The 25,580-nt window shown below is 35.9% G+C and overlaps 2 protein-coding genes across 4 annotated transcripts in view; both read left to right on the forward strand.

Annotated features, from left to right (window-relative positions):
* rbms3.L (RNA binding motif single stranded interacting protein 3 L homeolog) overlaps positions 1-25,580 on the forward strand; it is a 343,617-nt gene that overhangs the window by 239,283 nt on the left and 78,754 nt on the right. The window lies entirely within an intron of this gene.
* LOC121394600 (peroxisome proliferator-activated receptor gamma coactivator-related protein 1-like) lies at positions 11,243-16,834 on the forward strand. Its single transcript, XM_041566021.1, has 2 exons — positions 11,243-12,480; positions 15,708-16,834. The coding sequence occupies exons 1-2, from the start codon at positions 11,559-11,561 to the stop codon at positions 16,289-16,291; spliced, it is 1,506 nt and encodes a 501-aa protein (XP_041421955.1). The 5' UTR covers positions 11,243-11,558; the 3' UTR covers positions 16,292-16,834.

Below are 25,580 nucleotides of genomic sequence, written 5' to 3' on the forward strand. Positions count from 1 at the left end.
AAAAGGAAGCGCACACATAGAGTAGTATTGTCTCAATTAAGATAAGCAATTAAGCCCCTAGAGCCACAGAGTGTTTGATAATGGTGCCTGGAGAGCTATATTGCAGAAGATCAACCAGTGTGATATTCTTCAAGATTCCCCATTTCGGGTATATACTCACAAGATTTCTTGGATTTTTGATGCATATAGTAATGTTCGTTCTTCACCTTATAAGTTTTCTCCAGTCATCCACCAAGTAGTATAATGAAGATATAAAGCAAAATATAGTATAATATTGCTTTAATAAATGTTAAAAATCACCATAAAACAAACGATTTTCTACACAAAGCACGTAGTACCCAAAGCAAAATAAAAGTCCGGAGTTCTCTGGGTCCAGGAAAGTTTCTCCTGTTGAGTCTGTGATCAATGAATAAATCAAACTGCTCCAATATCCAACGCGTTTCGCAGTCTCCCTTGACCGCTTCCTCAGGGAAGGTGTGATGATCACACAAGTCCTTGTTAATCATGTCGATGCTGCTTTCTCCCTGTTGCAGACTTACCCGTTTATATTTATTGTGACATAATTACCCGCAACTTGATGTTCAAATTTTAACATTAGCAGCAAATACCCAATAAACATATAAACATATTCCAAGAAATTCACAGTGTATTGTGATTATGACAGTTAATCAAATAATTTTGTCTAGTTTAGACCATACCCATTAAAAATGCTAATTTATGAATATTTATTCATTATGCATAAAATGCTAATTTATGAATATTTATTGTTTTATAAAAACTCTCATAAATAGTTAGTAACAATAAATTAAGATAAGAACTGAGTAAACTTGTTAAATTAAAAAGCTGCTAAATCCAAGTCTATGTTAAGACCTCTCGGAGTTAGAGAATTCAACCTGTAAATCCAATATGTCTCCCTCTGTCGCAGCTTGATAAGTCTATCACCACCCTTATGTTCGTGGCTTATTTGTTCTAGTACTACATATTTTAATTTATGTGGATCATGTTGGTGGATTTCCTTATAATGTTTTGGGACACTATGGTTGGTGCGCTATTTGCGAATGTTATTTATGTGTTCTAAAATCCGAGTACCAACAGTTCTCTTAGTGCGTCCTATATACAACATACAACATTCACATATTATTGCATAAACTGCATATATTGTCTTGCAATTATAAAATCTTTTAGGCTGTGGTAACCCTACCTCTTCATAATTGAATCCCTTCGGGGCAACAAAGTGGCAGGCTGTACACCTCTTGTGTGAGCACTTAAAGGTACCCTTAAGGCCTGACATGTATGTTGTTGTATCATCCTTATTAAGTCTCCCAAAGGTGTTGGATGGAGCTAACATGCTCCTTAATGAAGAATTTTTCTTAAAATAAATTGTAGGTTGTGTTTCTAAACATCTTTCCAGTACAGGGTCAGATCTAACTACATGCCAGTGTTTTTTTAATAATATTGCTTATTTTATTAGATAGTACACTGTATCTGGTAACAAATGGGACTTTATGATTGATTTCTGAGTTCTCATTTGTACCTTCAGTCTTTTGTTTGATTGCTAAAAAACTATCCCTTTCTCTTGTGGCTGCTTTCTCCTTTGCACGTGAAATCACATTTGGTTTATAACCCTTTTCATGAAACCTTTTCTCCAAGATTTGGACCTGATTCTTGTACAAGGTATCAGTGGAACAATTCCTTTTTACTCTCAATAGCTGGCCATAAGGGATATTGTTGATCCATTTTTTGCAATGTCCACTCCTGGCATGCAATAGGGAATTCCTATCTGTGGCTTTCCTACAGAGGTCAGTGACAATTTGATCGCCTTCTACCTTCTACCTTCTACCTTCAATATCAAATCCAAATAGTTGGTTGATACACTGTCAGACTCACTAGTGTACTCAAGGTTATACTCATTAGAATTAATATGTGTAATAAAATCTTCCAAGACATCAATTCCTCCATCCCAAACAAAGATAAGATCATCTATAAAACGTTTATACAAGAGTAAGTGGGGTAAGTACTTAGTGCATCCCCAGATGAATTTGTCTTCCCATTTGGCCATGTACAAATTTGCATAAGAATGTGCAAATTTAGTACCCATGGCAGTACCTGCAATTGTCTAAGTTGGAGAAATATTTGAGAAGCAGAAGGCCTGTTAGATCATTAAAATACAAAATATTGATATACATTTAGTTTCTGACCAGTTTTTTTTAGGGCAAATCTCTCCAAGAAATGGAATAGGGACAGCAATAAATTAAAATAGTAGTAATATACTGATTAATAAATCATAGTTCATTCCGCAGTGAAGACATCTTTTTTTGGTAAACCCATTTGAGGCATACCAAACTGGTGCAAACTGGCTAAATAAATGGATACATTACAGTAATAATTCATATTGAGAATTAGAATTTGGTGCCTTTGTGGTGATTTGGGAACTTAAATTCAGCATTATTTGAACATTAAACAATACTAGAAAGAAACCTAATTTTACTAGGGTTTTGCAAAAATGAATGGTGTCCATCTTTACACATTGATAGGATTCATGTTTTTTCCTGCTTTAGAAATAAAATTATATATATTATAGACCCTGCATTTAAAATGGAAACAAATATTTTTGGGATAAGATTGGTTAATAGAAAGAAACTCTATTTACAAGTATTTACCAACAACCTGTCACTACTTTGGAATTATTTTACAACATGGCATTGAAATCTGAATTCAGAAAAAGCAAATTGTGAGATTATTTACAAAAGGACAGACATTTCCTGATTTAAATATATAATTGAGAATCCACATGCTTTCAACAATAAATTCCTTAGTCTCTGGTTTTCTTACATATTAACCAAGATTATTTAGAGATTTGGGAAGGCAGATTTACTAACAATCTTTATAGAATGATTGACACCGGTAAATCCATACCGATCTTGTAGGTTTTTTTTTTAAAGCAAATAAAGAAATTTGTCAATATTAATTAATTCCAGAATGGCTAGTTTGGTTTCAATTTCATTCTAATCAGTCATCTATGAAAGAGCATTTGATTAATATTATTACTGATTGAATGCACTGATAAAACACAAAAAGAAATGTGTCCAAAGTCTTTTATGACATCTCAGACGTGTCTTAGGCAATGATACATATAGGTGTTTAAATTAATTAAACTGCCATATTGAATGGCTACTTTAATCGAATCTTAAAGGGATCCTGTCATCGGAAAACATGTTTTTTTCAAAACACATCAGTTAATAGTGCTGCTCCATCAGAATTCTGCACTGAAATCCATTTCTCAAAAGAGCAAACAGATTTTTTTATATTCAATTTTGAAATCTGATATGGGGCTAGATATTTTGTCAATTTCCCAGCTGCCCCAGGTCATGTGACTTGTGCCTGCACTTTAGGAGAGAAATGCTTTCTGGCAGGCTGCTGTTTTTCCTTCTCAATGTAACGGAATGTGTCTCAGTGGGACATGGGTTTTTACTATTGAGTGTTGTGCTTAGATCTACCAGGGAGCTGTTATCTTGTGTTAGGGAGCTGCTATCTGGTTACCTTCCCATTGTTCTTTTGTTAGGCTGCTGGGGGGGGAAGAGAGGGGGTGATATCACTCTAAGTTGCAGTACAGCAGTAAAGAGTGATTGAAGTTTATCAGAGCACAAGTCACATGACTTGGGGCAGCTGGGAAATTGACAAAATGTCTAGCCCAGTGTTTTTCAACCTGTGTGCCGCAAACTAATGTTAGGTGTGCCGCTATCAATTTGAAGGCCGAAGTGCGCGGACCTTTCACGTGACGTCACGTGACCTGAGCGGGCAGAAGAGCCGTGCCTGGGTTGGCTGATCAGGGAGGTCGCTGGCTGCACTGCGCGCAGCTTCGATGTGAAGGCAGAAGGCAGAAGTGCACGGACTGACAGGTGAACGGCTAGTGCTGTTATCAAAATATTAAGGAAGCAGACCCTGCGGCTTAGCCATGCTGTAATAAGGATAACCATATTTCTAGCTGTCTGGCTGCAATGCATGAGGCAGAAGGTTGTCAGTAAGAAAGTAGAAGGAAACATATATGAAAAGGCCAATTGAACTTTTACCTGATAAGATTTTCCAAAGCAGGGTAGCGCTGCCCTCTATTTAAGCTGGTAGGGGCAATAGCGTGGGTACCCGGCATAGCAAGCTTACCCTGGCCTTGAATGATGAATGTGAGAATTCTCTCACGAACACAGAGATTAAATTATTTTGTTATTGTGTTTTTTTGTAATAACAAAATAATAATAAGTGACCTGCTTCTCCCTTTGCACAGTTGCTAGCTGAAGCACCAGATCTAGTTAGTTAGATTTGAGATTTGATTATCAGTATTGTTTATTTATAAAACCCCAACGGTCTTGGCAGCAATTATAAAATATTTGGGGGAGTGTTATTACAAAAAAACACAATAACAAAATAATTTAATCTCTGTGTTCGTGAGAGAACTATTGCCCCAACCAGCTTAAATAGAGGGCAGCGCTACCCTGTTTTGGAAAATCTTATCAGGTAAAAACACTGCAGATGATATAATAAAGTTCAATTGGCCTTTTCATATATGTTTCCTTCTACTTTCTTACTGACAACTTTCTGCCTCATGCATCAATGTTTAAAAAAAAGCTTACATTAACAATAGCACTTATATTGTTAATATAAGCTTTTTTTCACATTTTCAGCTGGTGGTGTGCCGAAGGATTTTTTCAATGAAAGAAATGTGCCTTGGCTCAAAAAAGGTTGAAAAACACTGATCTAGATGGCATATAATTTAACTTCATTCATACCATTATGTATTCTTTTGGAGCAAAAATGTTTAAATACCTTTCAGGTTTTTGTTGTTTTTCCTTTAAATGTCAGCTTCTTTCAAAGATGGAACTTTGATACAAGTGTTGGACTAGTTATCCTGTTTTATCAGCAATTACACTCTATTTTTCACTAACAGAGAATTATCCAAAGGTCACATTGAAGATTGCAATTGAAAGATACTCAGTAATATGTTCTAGCAAGGTCATATGAATAAGCCAGGATTCTTCCATTAATTGAGTACTATTTGAACAGATTGAAGTTGCCTGCAAAAAAAATCCATACCTCTGAATGATCCCAGTTTTGGGGAGTTCCAAAACCCCAAAAGAAGCAGGAGTTTGGGTGGCTTGGGGTGTTCTGAATTAGCTTGGCTTGACTGGGGTGAATCAGGGGAATATTTATATATATAATTGTCCTGATTTTTAATTTTCAGATGATGGAGAATATAAGATCTGATTGATTAAGCATTTCCAAGGCTAAACACAGATTTAAACAGCTTTAATACCATATTAGTTTTTTTTATTTTTCATTAATGCAATGCAGATATTGCAATGCAGATATTTTATTGATTCCCCAGTAGGTTTAATCTGAAAATATGTTTGCCAGTAACATTTATTTTTATGGGGTTTGAAATTGTGCTGAGCAAAAACAAATTCATGTAACCTATCTAGTATATTTTAACCAAAGGATGATAAAACTACTGTTTTTCAAAATAAATTGGAAAATTCATTTAGGGGGTTAATTACTATATTCTGAATTTATCTCATATTTTATGGTGGATTTTTGGATTCAGGCTTTTTGCAGCATCAGGGAATAATACATCCTGAAAAATGTGAGATTTTTTTACTCTAAGGAGCAGATTTATCAAGGGTCGAATTTCGAGGGTTAAAAAACCCTCGAATTCGACCCTCGAAGTAATATTCGAATATCGAATTCGAAGGATTTTAGAGCAAAGCTTTGATCGAACGATTGAATAAAAATCGTTCGATCGAACGATAAAATCCTTCGAATCGTATGATTCAAATGATTTTAAGCGATCGATCGAAGGATTTTTAGCCTTAATGTTGTGAAGTATGAAGGCGAAGTTTTTTTAAAAGAGACAGTACTACGATTATCGAATGATCGAATAGTCGAACGATTTTTACTTCGAATCGTTCGAATCATTCAATTCGATTGAATTCGATCGAATTTGACGAATTAGATGGTCGAAGTGCCCAAAAAAATACTTTGAAATTCGAATATTTTTTCATTCAAACTATTCACTCGAGCTTAGTAAATCTGCCCCTAAAAATTTGAGTTTTACCCCAAAAAGGCCGGCCAAAAAAATTTAAGGTTTTATAAATAACCCACAGGGATAAAGTCACCCCATTATATACACTCACAATATAGAGGACCAACAGTAAGCAATCCACTTGTTAAAAATTTGTATTAGCAAGTGAAACACCAGTATCAGAACACCTGCATCTAGTATGTAGTAAGTGAGAAAACCAGAAGGAATATCACAGAGCCAGCAAAGTCAGTGTAAACATAGCATTAATTTCTGCGTAAATGAAATTTATATATATATATATATATATATATATATATATATATATATATATATATATATATATATATATATATATATATATATATATATATATATATATATATATATATATATATATATATATATATATATATATATATATATATATATATATATATATATTTGGGGCAGATTTATAATCAAACTAACGATTGGATTCAAGCATATTGATGTAAGAAAACTCAACCCTTGTAAGTAATATTCATGTCTCTCTTATTTCCTGCCATTGATTACTTTTTTCGTAATTGTATTCTTAACCAACAATTGTATTTTTGCAAAAATATTGTAAAAACAAAAGTAATCATACAATGAGAGTAAGATGAAGATTGCTACAACTAATTGTTGTTGCAGATCTCTTTTTAAATATAATTCAAATATATGTGCTTGTTTATTATATATATACAGTATATTGCTGGATCCTTTAATGTTATGGCACACTGAAATAGTACCCCAGCAGGTAATAATCCATTTATATGTTAATAAAATATATCCATCTTCATATTGCACAATGCAAAGTTAACCAGATTTATCTGGATACAGTGTCTGTGCTGTTTTATATTGTAATTGTGGGGCTCAATGAATTTCCCTTTAAAGTTCCTGTGCTGCCGTGTAGAGGTGGGAATCTGTTATTAGTACAGCTGATGATTAGCTTATTATGCTAGGCATAATTAGTGAAACAAGATATGCACATTTGGCATACAACATAGAATTGTAAAATTAATATGAGGATAGTAGACAAGTAAATCTCAGGGCTGCAGTACAGTTGTGTGGAAACACTGTGTAGAAATCGTCTTGCAAACTGTTGCCAAAATATTTGTCTTATTTGGCCAAGCATGTTTAGAATTGTATTTGGATAAGGTATGCATAATAAGGAACATATTTCACTCACTGAGAACTTAGTTCAAGCCACAATATATTATTCAATACAAATTCTTGTAAGTATTGTGTAACACATCTAGGGGGTTGTTTATTAAAGGTTTAGCTGAAAAATTCAAGTTTTCTATAGTATTCTTCAGTTAACACTCGAATTTGTGGGTTAAAACAAAAAACTCTGATTCTTTAAAAAAAAAAAAAAAGATTTATTATGCCGCAAAGCTGGAAATAGCTTGAATCTGAAAACACACCAGCTAAAACCTGTCGAGGTCACGTAGAAGTCAATGGCAGAGATCCCTGGAACCATCTGAAGATGTCTGTAGTTTTCAAGATGTTTGGGGGGTTTTCGGTGGGCTTCGCTTAAAAACTTGGTTTATTCAAATTATGCAAGTTTTTTTTTTGCAGAAAACTGGAACAATTCAAGTATTCACGTTTTTCACCCTGTATTCGCTGATTAGAATTTATTCCATTCAAGTTTTTTCATAAATCAGAAAACATTCTAGTTGTGAGTTTATTTGAGGTATAAAAAAAACCTCGCAAACCTCAATAGTAAAATAATCAGGTATAATATTTTTTTCCAGACAGGGTTAGGGGACAAATAGGTTTTTAAATTGATCATGTGATAAGGTAGCAAATCTGCTGTTTCAGATAAATGATATGACAAGTCTTTGAGAAAACTCAAATATAGGTAAAAACTCGTGTTTAAACTTGATAGCAATTGTTTCTCCACTTGCATATTGTGATTAAACTTGATACAGAAAACTCAATAGCAGTAACAAAAAAACACCACATCACTACAAAAATCACATTGTAAACATTTTTCAAAATTCAACCTGAATGTTGAAAATATGGATCACATTGACTTGTAAAGAAGAACCCCCAGCATTCTGGATAATAGATTGTTTACCTGTATATGGATACAGGTGAAATTAAGGGTTATCCATTTTACATCTACATGCATGGACTATTCAGCACATGGAGTCTTGTATATGTTTATATTTGTGTGTTTTATATCAATAGGAGAAGCCATTATTGCTGTGATCAAGTAACCTTCTCCATGCTACAAATAAAAATGCCATGGGATGTTAAAATTATCAGGATAATTAATGAGTAATTTGTGTGTAACTAATGCATATTGCAAAGATTTTTTTTAGTTGCAAAATGCTTTTTTTATGATTGAAAAAAAGCTATGCAGGGCATGTATTGCTAAATTCATAATTGTAATATTACATTTTAAAGTGAACAGAACTTCTTTTAGTCTTTAGATCATTTTTGTCAGTACCTGCAGATAATCTTTCATGTTTTATTTTATGTTATCAGGTTTACTTCATATAGGGTTAAAAATCTATGGTTTCATATTTTTTGCTTTTAAAACAGTTTCTGAACCAATAATTCTTACTGGTTACCACAATGAAAGTCTAGGTGGGCTCATAACTGCAGAAAGAAAAATAATCCAAACCTGTTTCAGGTTATTGCACTGAAGCCATCGCATTTGCAGAAAATATAAACTTTCTGCTTTTTGAGTCAGCTGCAGAGGCAGCATCTCTGCATGAACTCAAGGCTGAGCATGTTAAACAATTTTAGACACCATCATTTCCATATCTGGCTTCTCTTTTGGAAATAGGTAATTTTCCTAATAACAAGGAGCTGTTGTTTTTCTTGAGACAGTTGGCAAACCGGCATGAGGTATAGTATATTCAAAAATGCAGATGAGTGATAAAAAGCAACCCAAAAGGTATCAACTGCCTGTACAGAAAGAAATTAAAATGCAAAACCTCAAAGGATGTTTTCATTCTAAATAGAAATATGGAATGCATGTATTATCGTTCAAAATGAGCTACAATTGAAGTAGTTCAAAGTTGTTCCAAGTGAAGCGAGTATTACAAAAAAGCGACTATTGATTAAATAGATGAGGTGATGCACCTGAGGATTACGGTGCTGTTTAAATAACAAGCAAGATGAAAGTATATTGCCGCTATAAGTATATTGCCACTATAGTTTCAAGGGCATGATGATATGTTGAGAAGTAGTTGTTGTACATACTTATTTAAATATGTAAACCAAGATTTATAGCCATGAGGCACTTTGTTCTACACATGACTTATAGAATAAAAATTAAAGTGTATTTAATCATTTTGTCCCAAATAGTATTTTATGTAGCTTAATATCCCCAATAATGCAGTTAGCAGTTCAATATGTCAGTCTATCAATATTCTTTAAATAAAAAATAAACCATAATTTTTCCACTAGAGAGTAACTATGAATTGACTTTCATTGTAGAATTTACAACAGAATGGACCATTTTAACACCCATTGAAATTTTGTAATTAATACTTATTGGAAAGTTGCTGGGAGACAGATTTATTAACTTTCAAATTCAAGTTTTTCCAATATTCTAATATGCAAAACTTAAACGCAATCTATTTTTTTTTCTTGGTCGTCAGAATATTTAGGACAAGAACATGAATCAGAAAAATGTTATTATGTTAGTGCATGGAAAAAAACTCAATTAAAAAAAAATTGGATTGTTCCAATTTTTACATCTTTTAAAATGTTTTTTCAAATTAACATAAAACTGTTTAAATAATGACTATAGTTTATTATTATTATTATTATTATTATTATTATTATTATTATTATTAATAATAATAATAATAAACTACAGTCATAATTAAATTAAAATTCCATGTTAATTAATGTAACTATTGATATACAGCCTGACAAGTATGTACTTCAATTGTTTTTAATTACAGTCATTTTGATCTAATATGATAACTATTTCATTATATTCAGCACTTTAAGGGGAAGATTTATCAAAGGTCGAGGTGAAATTTCGAATTGAAAAAATTTGAATTTCAAGCTATTTTTTTGTACTTTGACTAGGGAATAATCCAAATTAAATTTGAATTTGCAATAAATTCGAAAATACGAATATCAAAATATATAGTATATTATTTTATTCTTGAGTAGAATGAAGTGCACTTGTTGGTATGAAAAGTATCTGCGATTTTTGCCTTTGCAACAAATTTAAACAGTAAGAGCTAAAGTTTGTATTCCACTCAGATTCTACCATGGAAATTGCATCACAAGATAGAAATGTGTAAGACTTTGAAACCACTAGCCTAATTATTGCATTAAGTTGACAAACAAATACCAAAAAGGTTATCCATGGGTAAATGAAATATTGATTTTTCTTAGCGCCAAATAAAACTTAAGTCAGGAGAGAAGTTCTACTTGCTGATAATGCAACAGTGAATTATTCAGTCCCATAGTCTTATAAACCTCAGTGATATAAACATTGAGTAAGAGGTCAGTTGTGGTATTTCATGAAGTAATATTTGTTTTCTCTAATCATTAACTCTTATTTATCACCAAATGACAGTTTGTATGTGGGTACATATCAATAAGTCTGTTCAAAGGAAAATCATTTTACTGATATATTTTTGGGCAAATGAACAGACAAAGGCCAGTTACGATGTGTGCAAAACATTTGTCGGCACTGAGTTGTTGCTCTTTTTTAAACTATGGGGCCATATATGAAAGGGGAACTAAATATAGAATAAGGCTAGAAAAGCTGTATTTAGTACTAAACATAAACATGAACTTACTGCACTACAAGCCTAATAAAACAAATGATTTATGTAAAGCCATCTTTGCAAGACCAAGACCATGCACATGCTCAGTGTGGTCGGGGCTTAATTTGAGAAGCTAAATTTAGGCATTGTCATAAATTATCAAAACAGCACAAGTCAAATAATATCTGTCGATACAGCAAAACTGATTACTAATCAGAATCGGCAGACTGCACTGAGTCATGTGTTGTCATGTAATCCAATGTGGATTGTATAGTTTTTATTTTGTTTAATACAAACTTTCTACAACTCTGCAGAACCAGTGGCTGCAGCAAAATAATCTTTTAATGTGAATCCCAGTTTATCTGTTTATATCTGGCTCCATGATCTGTGTCCCTGCAGCTGGAGTTGGAAAAATGTAAGGTTGTGTTAAGGCAAAACTAAAATCCAGTATGCAGTCTGGGGGCCCAATTAGCCCTCAGGGTCATGGGGTAGTACACGCTGTAAGACAGGGTATTTGTCTTAGTTACATCTTATGTTAGGCTACATTTACGTTACTTGGGGAGTTGGATTGGAAGTTGCATATTTTTGATTGGTCAATTTGTTGGGCATTTGATTGGTTGTTTTAGTGAACCAATAATAATAGGGGGACCGTTGGTTTGGGGTCTATAAAAAGGGGCAGCATCAAGTTCCCTTAGCAGTTTTCATCTGACCTGTATGCAGCGATGTCAGGAATCCAGAAAGTCAGCGCTGATTCGGCTCCGGGTTCGTCCATGGATGTGAGTGATAGATCGTCGCGTTTGAATGAGATTCTTCGTTGGGCACAGTTTGAAGCAGGCGAAGAGGACCTCCTTTTGTTGAACAGGGCTTGCCTGCGCTCCGCTGCAGTGACCCCGACTGGGTCTGAGTCTCCGCCTTCAGAGGAAGCAACGTCACCGGCTCCTCCTAGCTCCCATTCAAGAGCCCCGGCTGGTCACGCCTCCTTAAAGCGGTCCAGTACCCGCTCAGCGAAGCCGGCCGCCAAGAGGTCCCATACAGCTCCTCCGGGACGCCTAGCCAGGAAGAAGCCTCCACGGACCTGCTCTGCTCCTCCGCTTCCCACCCTAGATGCCGCTGCCTGTCTACTTTCTCCACCCAGCACCGCGTCTAGTCTGATGCCTCCGCCCATTCCGCTTCGTCCTCCGGCTCCTCCGCCTCGCAGGAAGTCTGCGACGAGTGGCGGCACCAACCGCCAACCTCCTCTCACGCCGGCCGGCGTTTGCTCCGCAGCCCGACCAGCCGGCTTCTTGACAGCCCTGCCTTCCGCTTCCGGCTTGGTAGCTCCGCCTCCTCCGCCTCCGCTGACAGCGACTTCATCTCCTCCTGCGGCTTCGTCCAGCACCACTCCAGCATGGCCTTCGATGACCCCGCCACCTTCCCTGGGCCCTTCTGCGGTTGCTATGGGTGGAGCTGCCTCATCCTCCGCCCTTTCCAGCAGCTCTATTAGCAGCACGGTTCTTGACCCTGAGATAAGGGGCTCTTTTAGAGCCGTCGCAACTTCAACTGCTCCTGTTACTGCTCCTCAGCCTGGCCTGGCTTTACAGTTTCCTCCTCAGAATGATCTTGCTTCCGTGGCTGTACAGGAGAACTTTTCATCACAGGATATAGGTAACTCTGCTAATGCTCAGTTTGTGTCTTCTTTACTTCGTTTGTTAGCACCTGGCGCGGCGTCCACGCAAGCAAGCGCGGGGGCCCCTGAAGCAGCTTTTAGGGATTCTATTTTATGCGACACTACCCCCCTTGGTCTGCATTTATCTCAGTCTATAAAGGAGAAAATTAATAGAGGGGATTATGTTGATTTACTATCTTTATTACCTTCAGTTAAGGTATTTTTAAAGGATAAGACAAATGATTCGGAAGAGGATAGGCGTAGGCCAGTGGCTAGGACCTTTACCAACTGGCTACAGTCGTTTTGTATTTATGCTAATATCCTGTGTTCTAAGCATCCCCAATTGGGGGCTAGTATGTTTAAGCATGTTGATATTGTTTTGGAAGCATACAAGTCTTATGGTGGCATTGCCTGGTTTGTCTATGAGGACAAATTTAGGCAAAAAATGGCTGTTCAGAGGTCGATTCCTTGGGGCTCTAAGGATATTGATCTTTGGATGGGCATGATGGTTCCACGCCCTGTTGTTAGCCCACCTGGAGTGCAGAAACCTGGGCAGAAATATAATACTTGTTGGGCATATAATGATTCAGCTTGTAAATGGCAGAGTAACTGCAAGTTTAAGCATGAATGTTCACATTGTGGGGGCAATCATCCTGCCTTTCGATGTGTTAAGAAATTCATCACTATGCCCAACAAATTATTGTCCAAAGAAGCAGGAAAGCTTGACAACTCCGGTGAAGCTAGTAAATATGCTTCCTTATCTAGGTCAGTATCCAAACCGCAGGATGGCAACGTTAATTGAGGAGGGTTTTAAGTTTGGTTTTTGGATCCCTTCTAAAAGAAGTGGTTCAGTTGTTATTCCGGATAATCTTAAATCTATTAATGTTAATATAGGAGTTGTCAGATTAAAAATTGCTAAGGAATTAGCAGCCCATAGAATAAGGGGACCTTTTCGAGAACCACCATATTCGGATTTTAGAGTATCTCCTTTAGGACTTGTTCCTAAAAAGGAGCCTGGATCGTATAGGATGATACATCACTTATCATTTCCAGCAGGGGATTCAGTGAATGATGGGATTGACCCTGAATTGTGTACTGTAAGTTATGCATCTTTTGACCAAGCCATTGGGTTAATTAAGCAGTGCGGTAAGGGTGCTCTTCTTTCAAAAAGCGATATTGAATCGGCTTTCAGATTATTGCCAATCCATCCAGATTGTTGGAATTTACTTGGTTTTCATTTTGAGGGTTCTTTTTATTTTGATTGTTGTCTTCCAATGGGGTGTTCGTTGTCTTGTTATTATTTTGAAGCCTTTGCTTCATTTTTACAATGGGCAGTGCAGTATGAAACAAGTTCTAAGTTTGTATTGCATTATCTGGATGATTTTCTATTTGTTGGACCTTCTCAGTCAGATCATTGTTTGTATCTGTTACAGGTGTTCATGTGGATTGCTGGCAAATTTGGTATTCCTTTGTCAAAAGAGAAAACAGTGTATCCCACTACTGTGTTGCAATTTCTAGGCATAGAAATTGATACTAATTGTCAAGAATTTAGGTTGCCTCATGATAAATTGATACATTTAAAAAGTCTGGTAGAGTCTGCTTTAGCTGCCAAGAAGCTGAAGTTGAAGCATATTCAATCTCTTATTGGGCATTTGAATTTTGCTACAAAAATTATTCCAATTGGCAGAGTATTTAATAGGCGTTTAATTTCTTTGACTGAAGGAATATCGAATCCAAATTGGCATATTAGGATTCCGCAGGAGGTTAAAGATGACCTGTGTATTTGGCAGCAATTCTTACATGATTTTAACGGTAAAGCTTATTGGCAGGATGAGTTTTTAGGAAGTACGGTGTTGCATATCTTTTCAGATGCAGCAGCTTCGACTGGTTTTGGTGCTGTATTTAATAGTCATTGGTGTGCTGATTCTTGGCCTATTAGTTGGCATGAACAAAATTTAACAAAGAACTTAGTGCTTTTGGAATTTTTTCCTATTCTGGTTGTTCTTGAGATTTGGGGAGAGCAGTTGGCAAATAAAAGGATTCTTTGGCATACTGACAATATGGGTGTGGTTTACGTATTGAATAATTTGTCTTCTAATTCGCCACCGGTTTTACGGCTGTTAAGGCAAGTAGTTTTTAGGGCCTTGAAATATAATATTTGGTTAAAAGCAAAGCATATTCCTGGTTTTAAGAATAATATAGCCGATGCTTTATCTCGGTTTCAGTTCGAGCTATTTTGGAGGATTGCAGACAACCCAGATCCATGCGGTGTTCCGTGTCCAGATTACCTTTGGGGGCTCATTCTGCCAGAGCATGCGAAATTTTAAAGAATGCACTAAGTGGGAAAACTTGGAATGAATATGCAACGAGCTGGTGGAATTGGTCTCTTTTCAAGGATAACAACAAACAAGAAATTTGGCAGGATTCTGATTTAATTCTGTGGTATATACTGGAGCTTTCTCAGGCTCAGTATTCTCAAGCCAAAATTTGTAGGGATTTGGCAGGTATTTCATATTTTTTGAAATTACAAGGTTTGCAAGATTTTACAAAGCCTTTTTTGGTGAAACAAATTTTAAAGGGTTTAGCTAGAGTTGGCCGTGTTTTTGATAATAGGAAACCTATAACCTTGTTGTTATTAGAAAGATTAGTCCATAAGTTACCGGAGGTGTGTTTTTCACAATATGAATTAAGGTTATTTACCTTATTGTTTGTTTTGTCATTCTTTGCGGCATTGCGGGTTAGCGAGTCAGTCTCTAGTAGCAGGAAACATCCAGGTGGTCTTGATGTTTCTGATGTTGTGGTTATTCAGGATAAGTTGAGGATTACGATTAGGAGATCTAAGACTGATCTGGCAGGGAGAGGTATTCTTATTTGGTTGGGCTCCTTTGGTGTGGTGGATCTGTGTCCTATGGCAAATTTTTTGAAATTTAAGGATTTACGCCCGGACATACCTGGTCCTCTTTTTGTCCATGCAGATGGTTCTTTTTTGTCCACCTTTCAGTTTCGACAAGTGCTTAAAAAGACACTTAGGTTAGTGGGTCTGGCATCTGATGATTATAATACTCACTCATTTCGCATTGGGGCTGCCACACAGGCAGCTCTTTTAGGTTTTAGTGAACAATCCCTTATGAAGTTGGGTAGGTGGTCCTCTACGCGCTACCGCTCATATGTTCGGCCAAGTTTAGTTGATGTTTAGATGTTAAACTTAAGGTATTTGTTTTCACAGGACAACCGCTCATGGTATGGATTATTGGTCATTCCTTTGTCTTTCATGCGAAGAAACGGGCCGAAGAACGTCCTTATGGTGTCAATTTAGGTCTCGAGAATGTGAATATAGTTTGGATGGGAGTAAGAGGCCTCAAATGGGATGATATGTTGCCAATTGCCCTGCAAATGTCTACAAGATGGGGTATTCCTGCCATAATTACTGTCCATTTAGGTGGTAATGATATTGGGTCATTCAGGTCTATTGACCTCATTAGGAATATAAAAAGGGATTTAGCTCAATTACGTTTCCTTTTCCCTGACAGTTGTATTGTCTGGTCCGAGGTAATTCCTAGATTAATTTGGCTGCAGGATGTTCGTCCATTAGAACGTTGCAGGAAAAAAGTTAATTTTTGTATTTCTAAATTTGCTAAGAGTGTGAACATTTTAGTTCATCGTCATTTTGAGTTGGAGTTAGGTGGAGAAGGCCTGTATTGGCATGATAGAGTGCATCTTTCAGATATTGGATATGACATATTCAATATGGGTATTCAAGATGCTTTAGAAAAGGCAATCAAAGTGTGGGGTTGGCCAAGACCAAACTAAGGTATTAGTTGGTCTTGTCATGGAGAGGTGCCCTAGGCTATTTTAGCAGGGCTTAAGGTATAAGCAAATTGAGGCGGCCTGCTGGTGTTTGAGCTGAGGCTGGCTGGGGTTGCTAACTTATGTATTCGTTTAAAAGGTTGTTATTGTTAAACTAATATGAAATAAAATTTATCAGCTGCGGCCTTTCTCCACCTATGTATTCTTTGTGTCTTTATTTTTAGTGGTTGTAAATTTAAGTAATGCGTGTTACTCATCCCATGCAGTCTGGGGGCCCAATTAGCCCTCAGGGTCATGGGGTAGTACACGCTGTAAGACAGGGTATTTGTCTTAGTTACATCTTATGTTAGGCTACATTTACGTTACTTGGGGAGTTGGATTGGAAGTTGCATATTTTTGATTGGTCAATTTGTTGGGCATTTGATTGGTTGTTTTAGTGAACCAATAATAATAGGGGGACCGTTGGTTTGGGGTCTATAAAAAGGGGCAGCATCAAGTTCCCTTAGCAGTTTTCATCTGACCTGTATGCAGCGATGTATCCCACCCACCCACCCTATGTTGTTATATGTTATTTCTGCATTGTATATTTTAAAAAAAAAAAAAAAAAAAAAAAATAAATAAATAAATAAATAAATAAATAAATATAATAGTAAATGAATTATAAAAAAAAAAAAAAAAAAAAAAAAAAAAATGGAAGTGTAATGTAATGTAGTGTTTGTGATATTGTCGCAGCTGTGGAGAGGTGCCCTAGGCTATTTTAGCAGGGCTTAAGGTATAAGCAAATTGAGGCGGCCTGCTGGTGTTTGAGCTGAGGCTGGCTGGGGTTGCTAACTTATGTATTCGTTTAAAAGGTTGTTATTGTTAAACTAATATGAAATAAAATTTATCAGCTGCGGCCTTTCTCCACCTATGTATTCTTTGTGTCTTTATTTTTAGTGGTTGTAAATTTAAGTAATGCGTGTTACTCATCCCATGAATCTCTACACAGTCGCTGACTGCTCTATAGGGAAACAAACAAAGCTGCTTGAGTTCCGCATGACTAGGAAGTAATATGAGGGGCTCCCCCCTGCTGTTCGAAAGTATGATAGTTTCCCTGCAGAGCAGTTAGGGACCATCTGAAGTTTCCTATCCACAGCAGGCACAGCAAGTAAAACGAAGGGGGTATTTCACTGCAGTCAGGTTTCTCATAAAAAACAGTACACATCTTTTAATTAAAGTATACTGGAGATAGATTTATTATCCACTAAAGTGGTTGTTCACCTTCCAAACACTTTTTTCAATTCAGTTGTTTTTACATTGTTCCCCAGAAATAAAGACTTATTTCGATTACTTTCCATTATTTATTTTTTACTGTTTTTCCAAAATCAAAGTTTAACGTTGAAAGTTCGTGTTTCTGGTCTTTTAGTCTGGCAGCTCAGTAATTCAGGCGCAGACTCTAAACTGTTACAATTTTGCAACATTTAGTTGATACATTTATCAGCAGCATCTCTGGAATATTAGCAACTATTGTATCAATTCTAACAGCTGCCTGTAAAGAACCCAGAGATTCTGCTCAGCAGGGTCAAAGATAACAAATGTATCAACTAAATGTAACCATTTAGAACAATTTACAGGGTCGGCGACTCCCCCTCCCAGGGCTGCTTCAGAAGGTGAAAAAAAAAACTTTACACTTCAATATTAGAAAAACGATAACACATAGAAAATCTCTGGAAAAAGTCGTTATATCTGAAAACAACTAGTTGTTTGAAGCTGAACCACCCTTTAAAGAAAGTAAAAATGTCATTTTATTTTTTTGCCTTTCCATCCCCTATAAACCTTGATCTTTTTCCTGGACAAGGTGTTTAGGAGTAAAACTCGAAAAAAAACTCATGGAAAAAAGAACTCAAATTTTTAGAGATTTATCATACCACAAAGCTACTAAAAATCCATATCCGTAAATACGCCATCTCAAACCTGAGTGTGCTGATTCGGTGCATCCCTAATAAAAAGAGATAAACAAAAACTGCTTTCACCGGCAAATGAAATAGATTTTGGGACAAAACAATATTTCTCAAGTCAGGATTTTGCTGCTTGGGTATACCCTTTCTTTTAGGCTAATGATATGCATCATTAAAGTGATACTGACACTAAAAAGCTACTTTTTAAAATATGAATGTACATTAAGGGGCATATTTACAAAGCTCGAGTGAAGGATTCGAATTAAAAAAACTTCGAATTTCGAAGTGTTTTTTTGGCTACTTCGACCATCGAATGGGCTACTTCGACCTTCGACTATGACTTCGACTATGATTCGAACGATTCGAACTAAAAATCGTTCGACTATTCGACCATTCGATAATCGAAGTACTGTCTCTTTAAGAAAAACTTCGACCCCCTAGTTCGGCAGCTAAAAGCTACCGAACTCAATGTTAGCCTATGGGGAAGGTCCCCATAGGCTTGCCTGCGTTTTTTTGATCGAAGGATATTCCTTCGATCGTTGGATTAAAATCCTTTGAATCGTTCGATTCGAAGGATTTAATCGTTCGATCGAACGAATAATCCTTCGATCGTTCGATCGCAGGATTTGCGCTAAATCGTTCGACTTCGATATTCGAAGTCGAACGATTTTAGTTCCTGGTCGAATATCGAGGGTTAGTTAACCCTCGATATTCGACCCTTAGTAAATCTGCCCCTAAAAGTTACCTATAGGTCATGTTGATCGTTTTTTGCTGAGAGGTTTGTTTTTGTAAGCAATTGTTAGTTGAAGTTTCTAAACCTGACTGTTTTGCCAACCTTACTGTCCCATCTCAGCCTGTCAGTTAGAGATTCTAATGCTAACGGACTCCTGCTGCACAAATATGGCACTCCCCTAATACAAGAACATGGGGCATCAGACAGGTAATGTAAAAGCATTGTGCAAATACTTTATGGCAAAGTTATAAGTTGCTTTCAAAGGCAATATTATGATAGATGTAAAAATGAGTTTAATTTCTGGTGTCAGTATCTCTTTAAGGCTGGACATAGGCAGGGCTTTAAATGTCTGACTAATGTATATGTCCCAACGCCAGGAAGTCTCTACCTTGACTACTATGCCTTACATAGTTCTTAGAATCTTTACTGCATAGATTTTATTAATCTGTAAATTTCCTTGCAATAGTGAATTGGGAAAGAGTGCAAAACCTTACACATTTTCATTAGGCCAACGATCTGATGGCCTGAAACTGGACTCACCTTTTTTTTCTTTAGACCAGTTATCTGGTATCAAAAAAAAAAGGTGTTGGTAGGTTTGCTCACGTAATTCCGATTCCTGATACTAATTATGGCAAGTCATCATTTAATGATCGCCATTTACTATGTGCCTGCACATGTCTAGTGGTGGATTTATTGCACTGCCTTTCTCCCCTGTTTTTGTAAAGCCATCTTTGAGTAAAAGTTACGTTTTAGGACAAACTTTCAGGCAACATTATAATTACCAGTAAATGTGCAGTAGATGGTGCCTCACTAAATGCACAACTATTTATATCCATACTGATTTTTATGTATATCCATATGAAGTGTAAAGTATTACATATTCTATAGCAGTTTATATCTTTATCTAATTTCATAGGTTCAGAATGAGTAAAAACTGCACAATCCTAAAATATACCCATCCGTTTGAGCACATGTACAAAACACATTCCTGACCTTGGCAGGAAAGTTTTGATCATGTTGATACATTTATTAAGGCAAATGAATGTTGACAGAATGTTTTCAGTAGGGTGGTAGAACCCTGAGGCAAACCGAAACTCGGGATTATTGGTTCAGACCATTTTTTCACAATGGAACAAATTGCTCCACTGAGAAAAAGAAATTGTTGTTCAATCTGAAAAATATCAATAATTTTCCTATCCAAATAAATGCCTACCAAAAAGCGGCTGACATAACTTAAAATCTTCTTTATGTCTTGAGTTTTATTTTGTTAAAAGAGCCGCTATCCATTTCATATCTGGCGCTGAGACAAGAAGCAGGTCTTGAAGTATGACAGTTTTTTCAGAATTTCTGAAAGGTCTGAATGCCGCAGAAAGTATTATATGTGCTGCATTTCAAACAAAATTGATGATGAATGGTAGTGCACTATAAGAGTGATGAATTAATAGGTCAGATAGGTGACTTACTTCTGGCAGACAATAGACATCTGGAGATCAAGAAAAAGATACAACAGAAAACCATTTTGTATTCATCTGTGTTTTTTTATTTCAAAAATGTATTCTACTGTGTCTGGGGCAACATATATTTCAATAATATTCCCTCATCCTATCATAAGTCCAGTAGATCACATTTCATACAAAATACAGTCTCTTTGCAACAATCCACCAACCTGAAATATGTTCTTCTAGAGATTGCATTGCAGCATCAAAACCCTTTAACTCCTTTAACCCGGATAACAGATTAAATAGCTAAATTATGAACTGTCTGCAAGTAACACATTTTAAACATTTAAAACTTTTTTTGTTTTTCATATAACTACACTAAGAGGCACATTTTTTTAATTAAAATTTGAGTTTTTGTCACGAGTCTTTGCAAAAACCACAAAAAATATAATATTTTTTAAGAATCTTGAGTTTTCCAGACTTGAATTTATAAGATTTACTGTAAAAAAAAAAAGCTCCATATCTTTGAATATTGTTCTATGAAGACAAAATGTAGATTGAGATGGAGCTAAAAGGAATTGGGAACCTGGAACATACAGCTGGATCACTTTATCTAATGGTGTGCTGTGCCAGTGGTGGCTTCATCTGTATTTCACAGGAGGAATCCCCTATCCACAAACAGCTTTGTGCAAATGCACTTCTAAGCAACTTTCCAATATCCATGAATTAACAAATTTTAGTGGTTTTAATATAATTTGCATGTAATTGCTATTAAAAAGCAAATACAAGAGTCCTCTTCACTCAACCCATTATCAATATATTTAAGACAGAGACATTTTGTGCATACTGCTACTAAAAAATGCCTTACCCTTTAAACAAAACAGGAATTGTTTGTCCATATATTGCAATATATTTAAGCTGGCCAACTACATCAAAGTCATCCCATATCTGGCCAGTCCTATGCTCAATTTTCATCTGATTCATTAAGAATTATATTGTTTAATTATACATTTTACACAGGGACTAAGTTTTACCTGCAACTTACTTGATGCTTTCAAGTTTAAACTCCCAAACATGGTTGCCCTTTAGAATTCTTAATGAATCAGATAAAATTGAGAGTAGGACTGGCCAGATATGGGATGACTTTGATGTAGTTGGCCAGCTTAAATATATTGCAATATATGGACAAACAATCCCTGTTTTGTTGAAAGGGTAAGACATTTTTAGTAGCTGTATGCACAAAATGTCTCAATGTTCTTAATATATTGATAATGGGTTGAGTGCAGAGGACTTCTTGTATTTGTCTATATGTTTTCACAGCCTCATTGCACCCCCGCCTAATGGTTTTAAAAATTAGTGGTGAGCACAACTTTCCCTTGGCTATTGAAAAGCAATCTATGTGCTCCTGGTTATTGTTCCTATAACAATGTTATAAGCCAGCTGAATAACATACTTTGGGGAGATTAGGTCAATAAAAAGTAGAGAGGTACTGAATACAATATTTGGGATTTGGCAGAAATCCCCGAATCCTTCATGAAAGATTTGGCCGAATACAAAAATGAATACTAATTTGCGTATGCCAATTTAGGACGGGAAGGGAAATAGTGGAAATAACATTTATTACTTCCTTGTGTTGTGACAAAAAGTTACATGATTTTCCTTCCCACAATTTGCATATGCAAATTAGGATTCAGATTAGGTTTGGCCAGGCACAAGGATTCGGCCGAATCCTAATCCTGCTGAAAATGGCTGAATCCTGTCTGAATCTTAGACTGAATCCTGGATTCGGTGCATTCCTAATTAAAGGAGATAAATGAAAACTGCTTTCACCTGAAACAAAAAGAGTATATCCAAACATTTGCCTTAAAAATGCCAATTTGCACAAAAGTGAATATGCATTACCAGGGTTTATTTATTCATGAAAGATTATTATCTATGATTTTTCTGCAGACCATCATTTCATCAGGGCCTTGTGGAAAATTATAATGGACAGATAACACAAAGCTTGATCTTTTTGTTCCCATTTCAAGGGTTTATTACAAATGGGCTGAACTAACTCGTAGTCTTGTGCATGAGAAGAAGGAATATTTTATTGACCGCAATAGTGCTGTGAATATCAATGATACCGTTGCTGTGAAGAAAGCTCCTAATGAGTTTTACCATTTTAATGGACTATGAGTTCCCTATTGTACAAATGTAAGAACCTAAGCAATGCAGTGTCTCTGGAACAACAGCGTTTATGCTTCCCATTTAAAATGCACTTGTGTATGTCTCAGGATTATTGCAGTTTCCACTTAGCATAGAAGATTCGTAGTAGACTTAATTGTCTAGAATAGTACAGTGTTTGATATATGAGCCAAGTAGAGGATTATTACGTGTGCCAGCAGTGGAAACTTTTTTCAACATTTCATTTGTACAGTGTATGTTTTGCTCATACAGTTAAAGGGCCATTCAAATGAAAATGTTATCTCTATTTTGTATCGAAAACGTTTTCTGTTCTGCTTGTAATCATAAATTATCTTTAAGCCCTGATCATCACCGTTTAAGTGCTAAAACCATTGTATTCTATATAATCTTAACACAGGCTCTTACAGTGGAATTTTCTCGCAACCTGAACTTTTCCCATGAACTTGAACTGTGAGGTGGGATAAAATAATCATGTTAATCTAAGCATAAAACAACAATAAATTAAAAATACTATGTCATTTTTTTGAATACTTTTGTAGAGCATGGGGTATAATCATATGCAAAGAGAATTACATAGAATTGCATAGTGCACCATTTATTTTAGGCAGCCCTATACACTGCTCATCCAGCATAAATCATTTTGTGCAGTGTTAAGTCTGTTAACCCTTTCTGTGCCTGCTGCTAATGTTTGCCTTTCATTTCCTGCCTGTTTACTCTGCATATCCTACATTTTCTAGTCCCTTCCTTCCTCGTTGGTCAACACTCCTATCACTATCACTTTTAGACACCCTGTCACCATGGCAATAAGAATAATTGATTAGCTACAAGTGAATTTGATATACAAATACATTGCATATATATTATAAGTACAAGAATAGCAATACAAATAAAAAAAATAAGCATGGGAGCAAATAAAAAAAAACAAGTCTTATTGACAAAACACTCTCTCACACCCAGGTTACAAAATACCCAGTCTTGGTCTTTGTATACCAATTGAAGGTTAATAGAAAAGCATTTATTCGGTGTTGTAAAACATTCACAATATTCAACAAGTGATGTTCCTATTAAGTTGCACGCATTCCAAGTCCTTAAGCTTCTCAGACTCAATACTTTCAGCTGAATGAGATAGGCGACATGGATTGGATTGTTGCTATTTGTTATACTTTTGTGTTCCATCAATTTAATACTGATCTTGTTGAATGTGCCCAGAGGCTAATGGCTCCACTAGATCTTGTTTGAGTTGCAGCAGTACTTCAAATAATACAGGCACTTTGAAACGCTGATGTCCCTCTGAGGACTAGTTGATTTCCACTGCCGAAGTGTGAATCAAGCTAAGAACCTCCAAGTTTAAACTTGTGCAAAATGGGCCAAAACCTGTGTCCCAGCAGAAATTTCAGAAAAGGCTTTCACATTATTTATGTTAAGAGCACTGTGCAGCTTTCATTTACTGTTATTCTTATGAGATTGTACACTGGATCTTCTTTAAAAAGGTCTGCACTTAAAAGGGACCCATCACCCCAAAAAAATTATTCAAAATCCTATTTTATCACATTAGTCAAGCAAAATGAACTTTAATTACACTATATATGATTTGAATCTTGTTTCCTTCAGTCTGGGAATTCATAATTATAGCAAGCAGGCAGGAGCCATTTTGTGGACACTGTTATTAAGACAAGCCTTGTATCATCTCAAAATCTTGTTTGTGCACCAGAATGGGGGACCCGATGTCCATCCCTGTGCACTGGTTACACAATTAAATGGTGAAGAGAACGGGGGAATGTGGGGAGAGCAGTGACATCTAGGAAGTGCTGAATGGAAAGTGAAAGTAATTGTCTGCCCTGCCCCTATGCCTAAGGCATAGAGGAGAGGCAGACAATATTTGATTGACAGCTGAGATTTTTAAATGAGCTTACAACAGCTATGCATGCTTTAATAAAAAATAGAAATTGGATTTCATGTTTAATTTGAAAAGGACTTTTATTATACAGATTTTTGTGTCTGGGTGACAGGCCCACTTTAACCCTAAAAAGACTAGAAACACAAAGGCTTCTGTAACTGAATGGCTCAAAATGCTAAATTCTGTACAGAGGAGTGTGCATGATCTAAAACACTTTTGGCTCTGTAAAAAAAAAAAAGGCAGCATAATGATGACATTATTAAAATCTAATTATAGTATTAAAATATTTCTTATATATTAATACTATATATATTGCCTATTACAAGTTTATCTATTATACTATTGGAACATTGAAGTGTGAGGTCACCAACAAGGCGGGATTTTTAAATCTTTATATGTTGTAACTTTATTGCTATTTTTAAACGAGTATATGCACCTTGACAATGGTTCATTTCCATACAGTGTCAGGCCCTGTCATAGGGTTCTAATATACCTGTTCATCTGATAAACATACATATATATATATACTGTATATATATTTTTTTTTTAAGGACATGCTTCCTAGCTACGTTTGAGTATTTAAAAAGCCCATGAGAATGTCATGAATGTATTACAATTATTGCTGTACTGTTGTAAGTTTTTTTCTCTTTTGCTTAAATCTAAGTTTTAAATAAATCACATGAGCAGTGGATAACAGAAATTAAATTCTCAATTAAGTCTGTACTTGAATTTTGGGTCGGTGACCAGGCATATTGTGTTGCTTCTGTGAAACATTAGGGTTGGGAAAACAAACAAATTAAATAATAGACAAGGCAGTTAAGAAAAGTCATTATTTGTGCTGTATTCAATGAAACTAATTCATTACCTTACGGTGAACTAAAGCAATTTTCTTTCTAAGAAATAATGAAAGAAACCTTACCAACATCTGGTTAGTTAGTACGTGGCATATTATCTGCTTTATTGTTCAACTGTTGTACTGAAATCTACAGGACAGATATGGGATCCATTATCCAGAAACCCATTATCCTGAAAGCTCTGAATTATAGGAACGCCATCTCCCACATACTCCATTTTAATTAAATGTTTTAAAAATTGTTTC

Source organism: Xenopus laevis, chromosome 6L (genome assembly GCF_017654675.1).
Source record: "Xenopus laevis strain J_2021 chromosome 6L, Xenopus_laevis_v10.1, whole genome shotgun sequence".
NCBI classification, from domain to species: Eukaryota; Metazoa; Chordata; class Amphibia; order Anura; family Pipidae; genus Xenopus; species Xenopus laevis.

Bases quoted from the DNA above. Each gene is read 5' to 3' on its own strand.
- LOC121394600 (XM_041566021.1), top strand. From the start codon at position 11,559: ATGTCAGGAATCCAGAAAGTCAGCGCTGATTCGGCTCCGGGTTCGTCC. The intron at 12,481-15,707 runs GTAACTCTGCTA...TTGTTTTCACAG, and splicing joins CTTTTCATCACAGGATATAG to GACAACCGCTCATGGTATGG.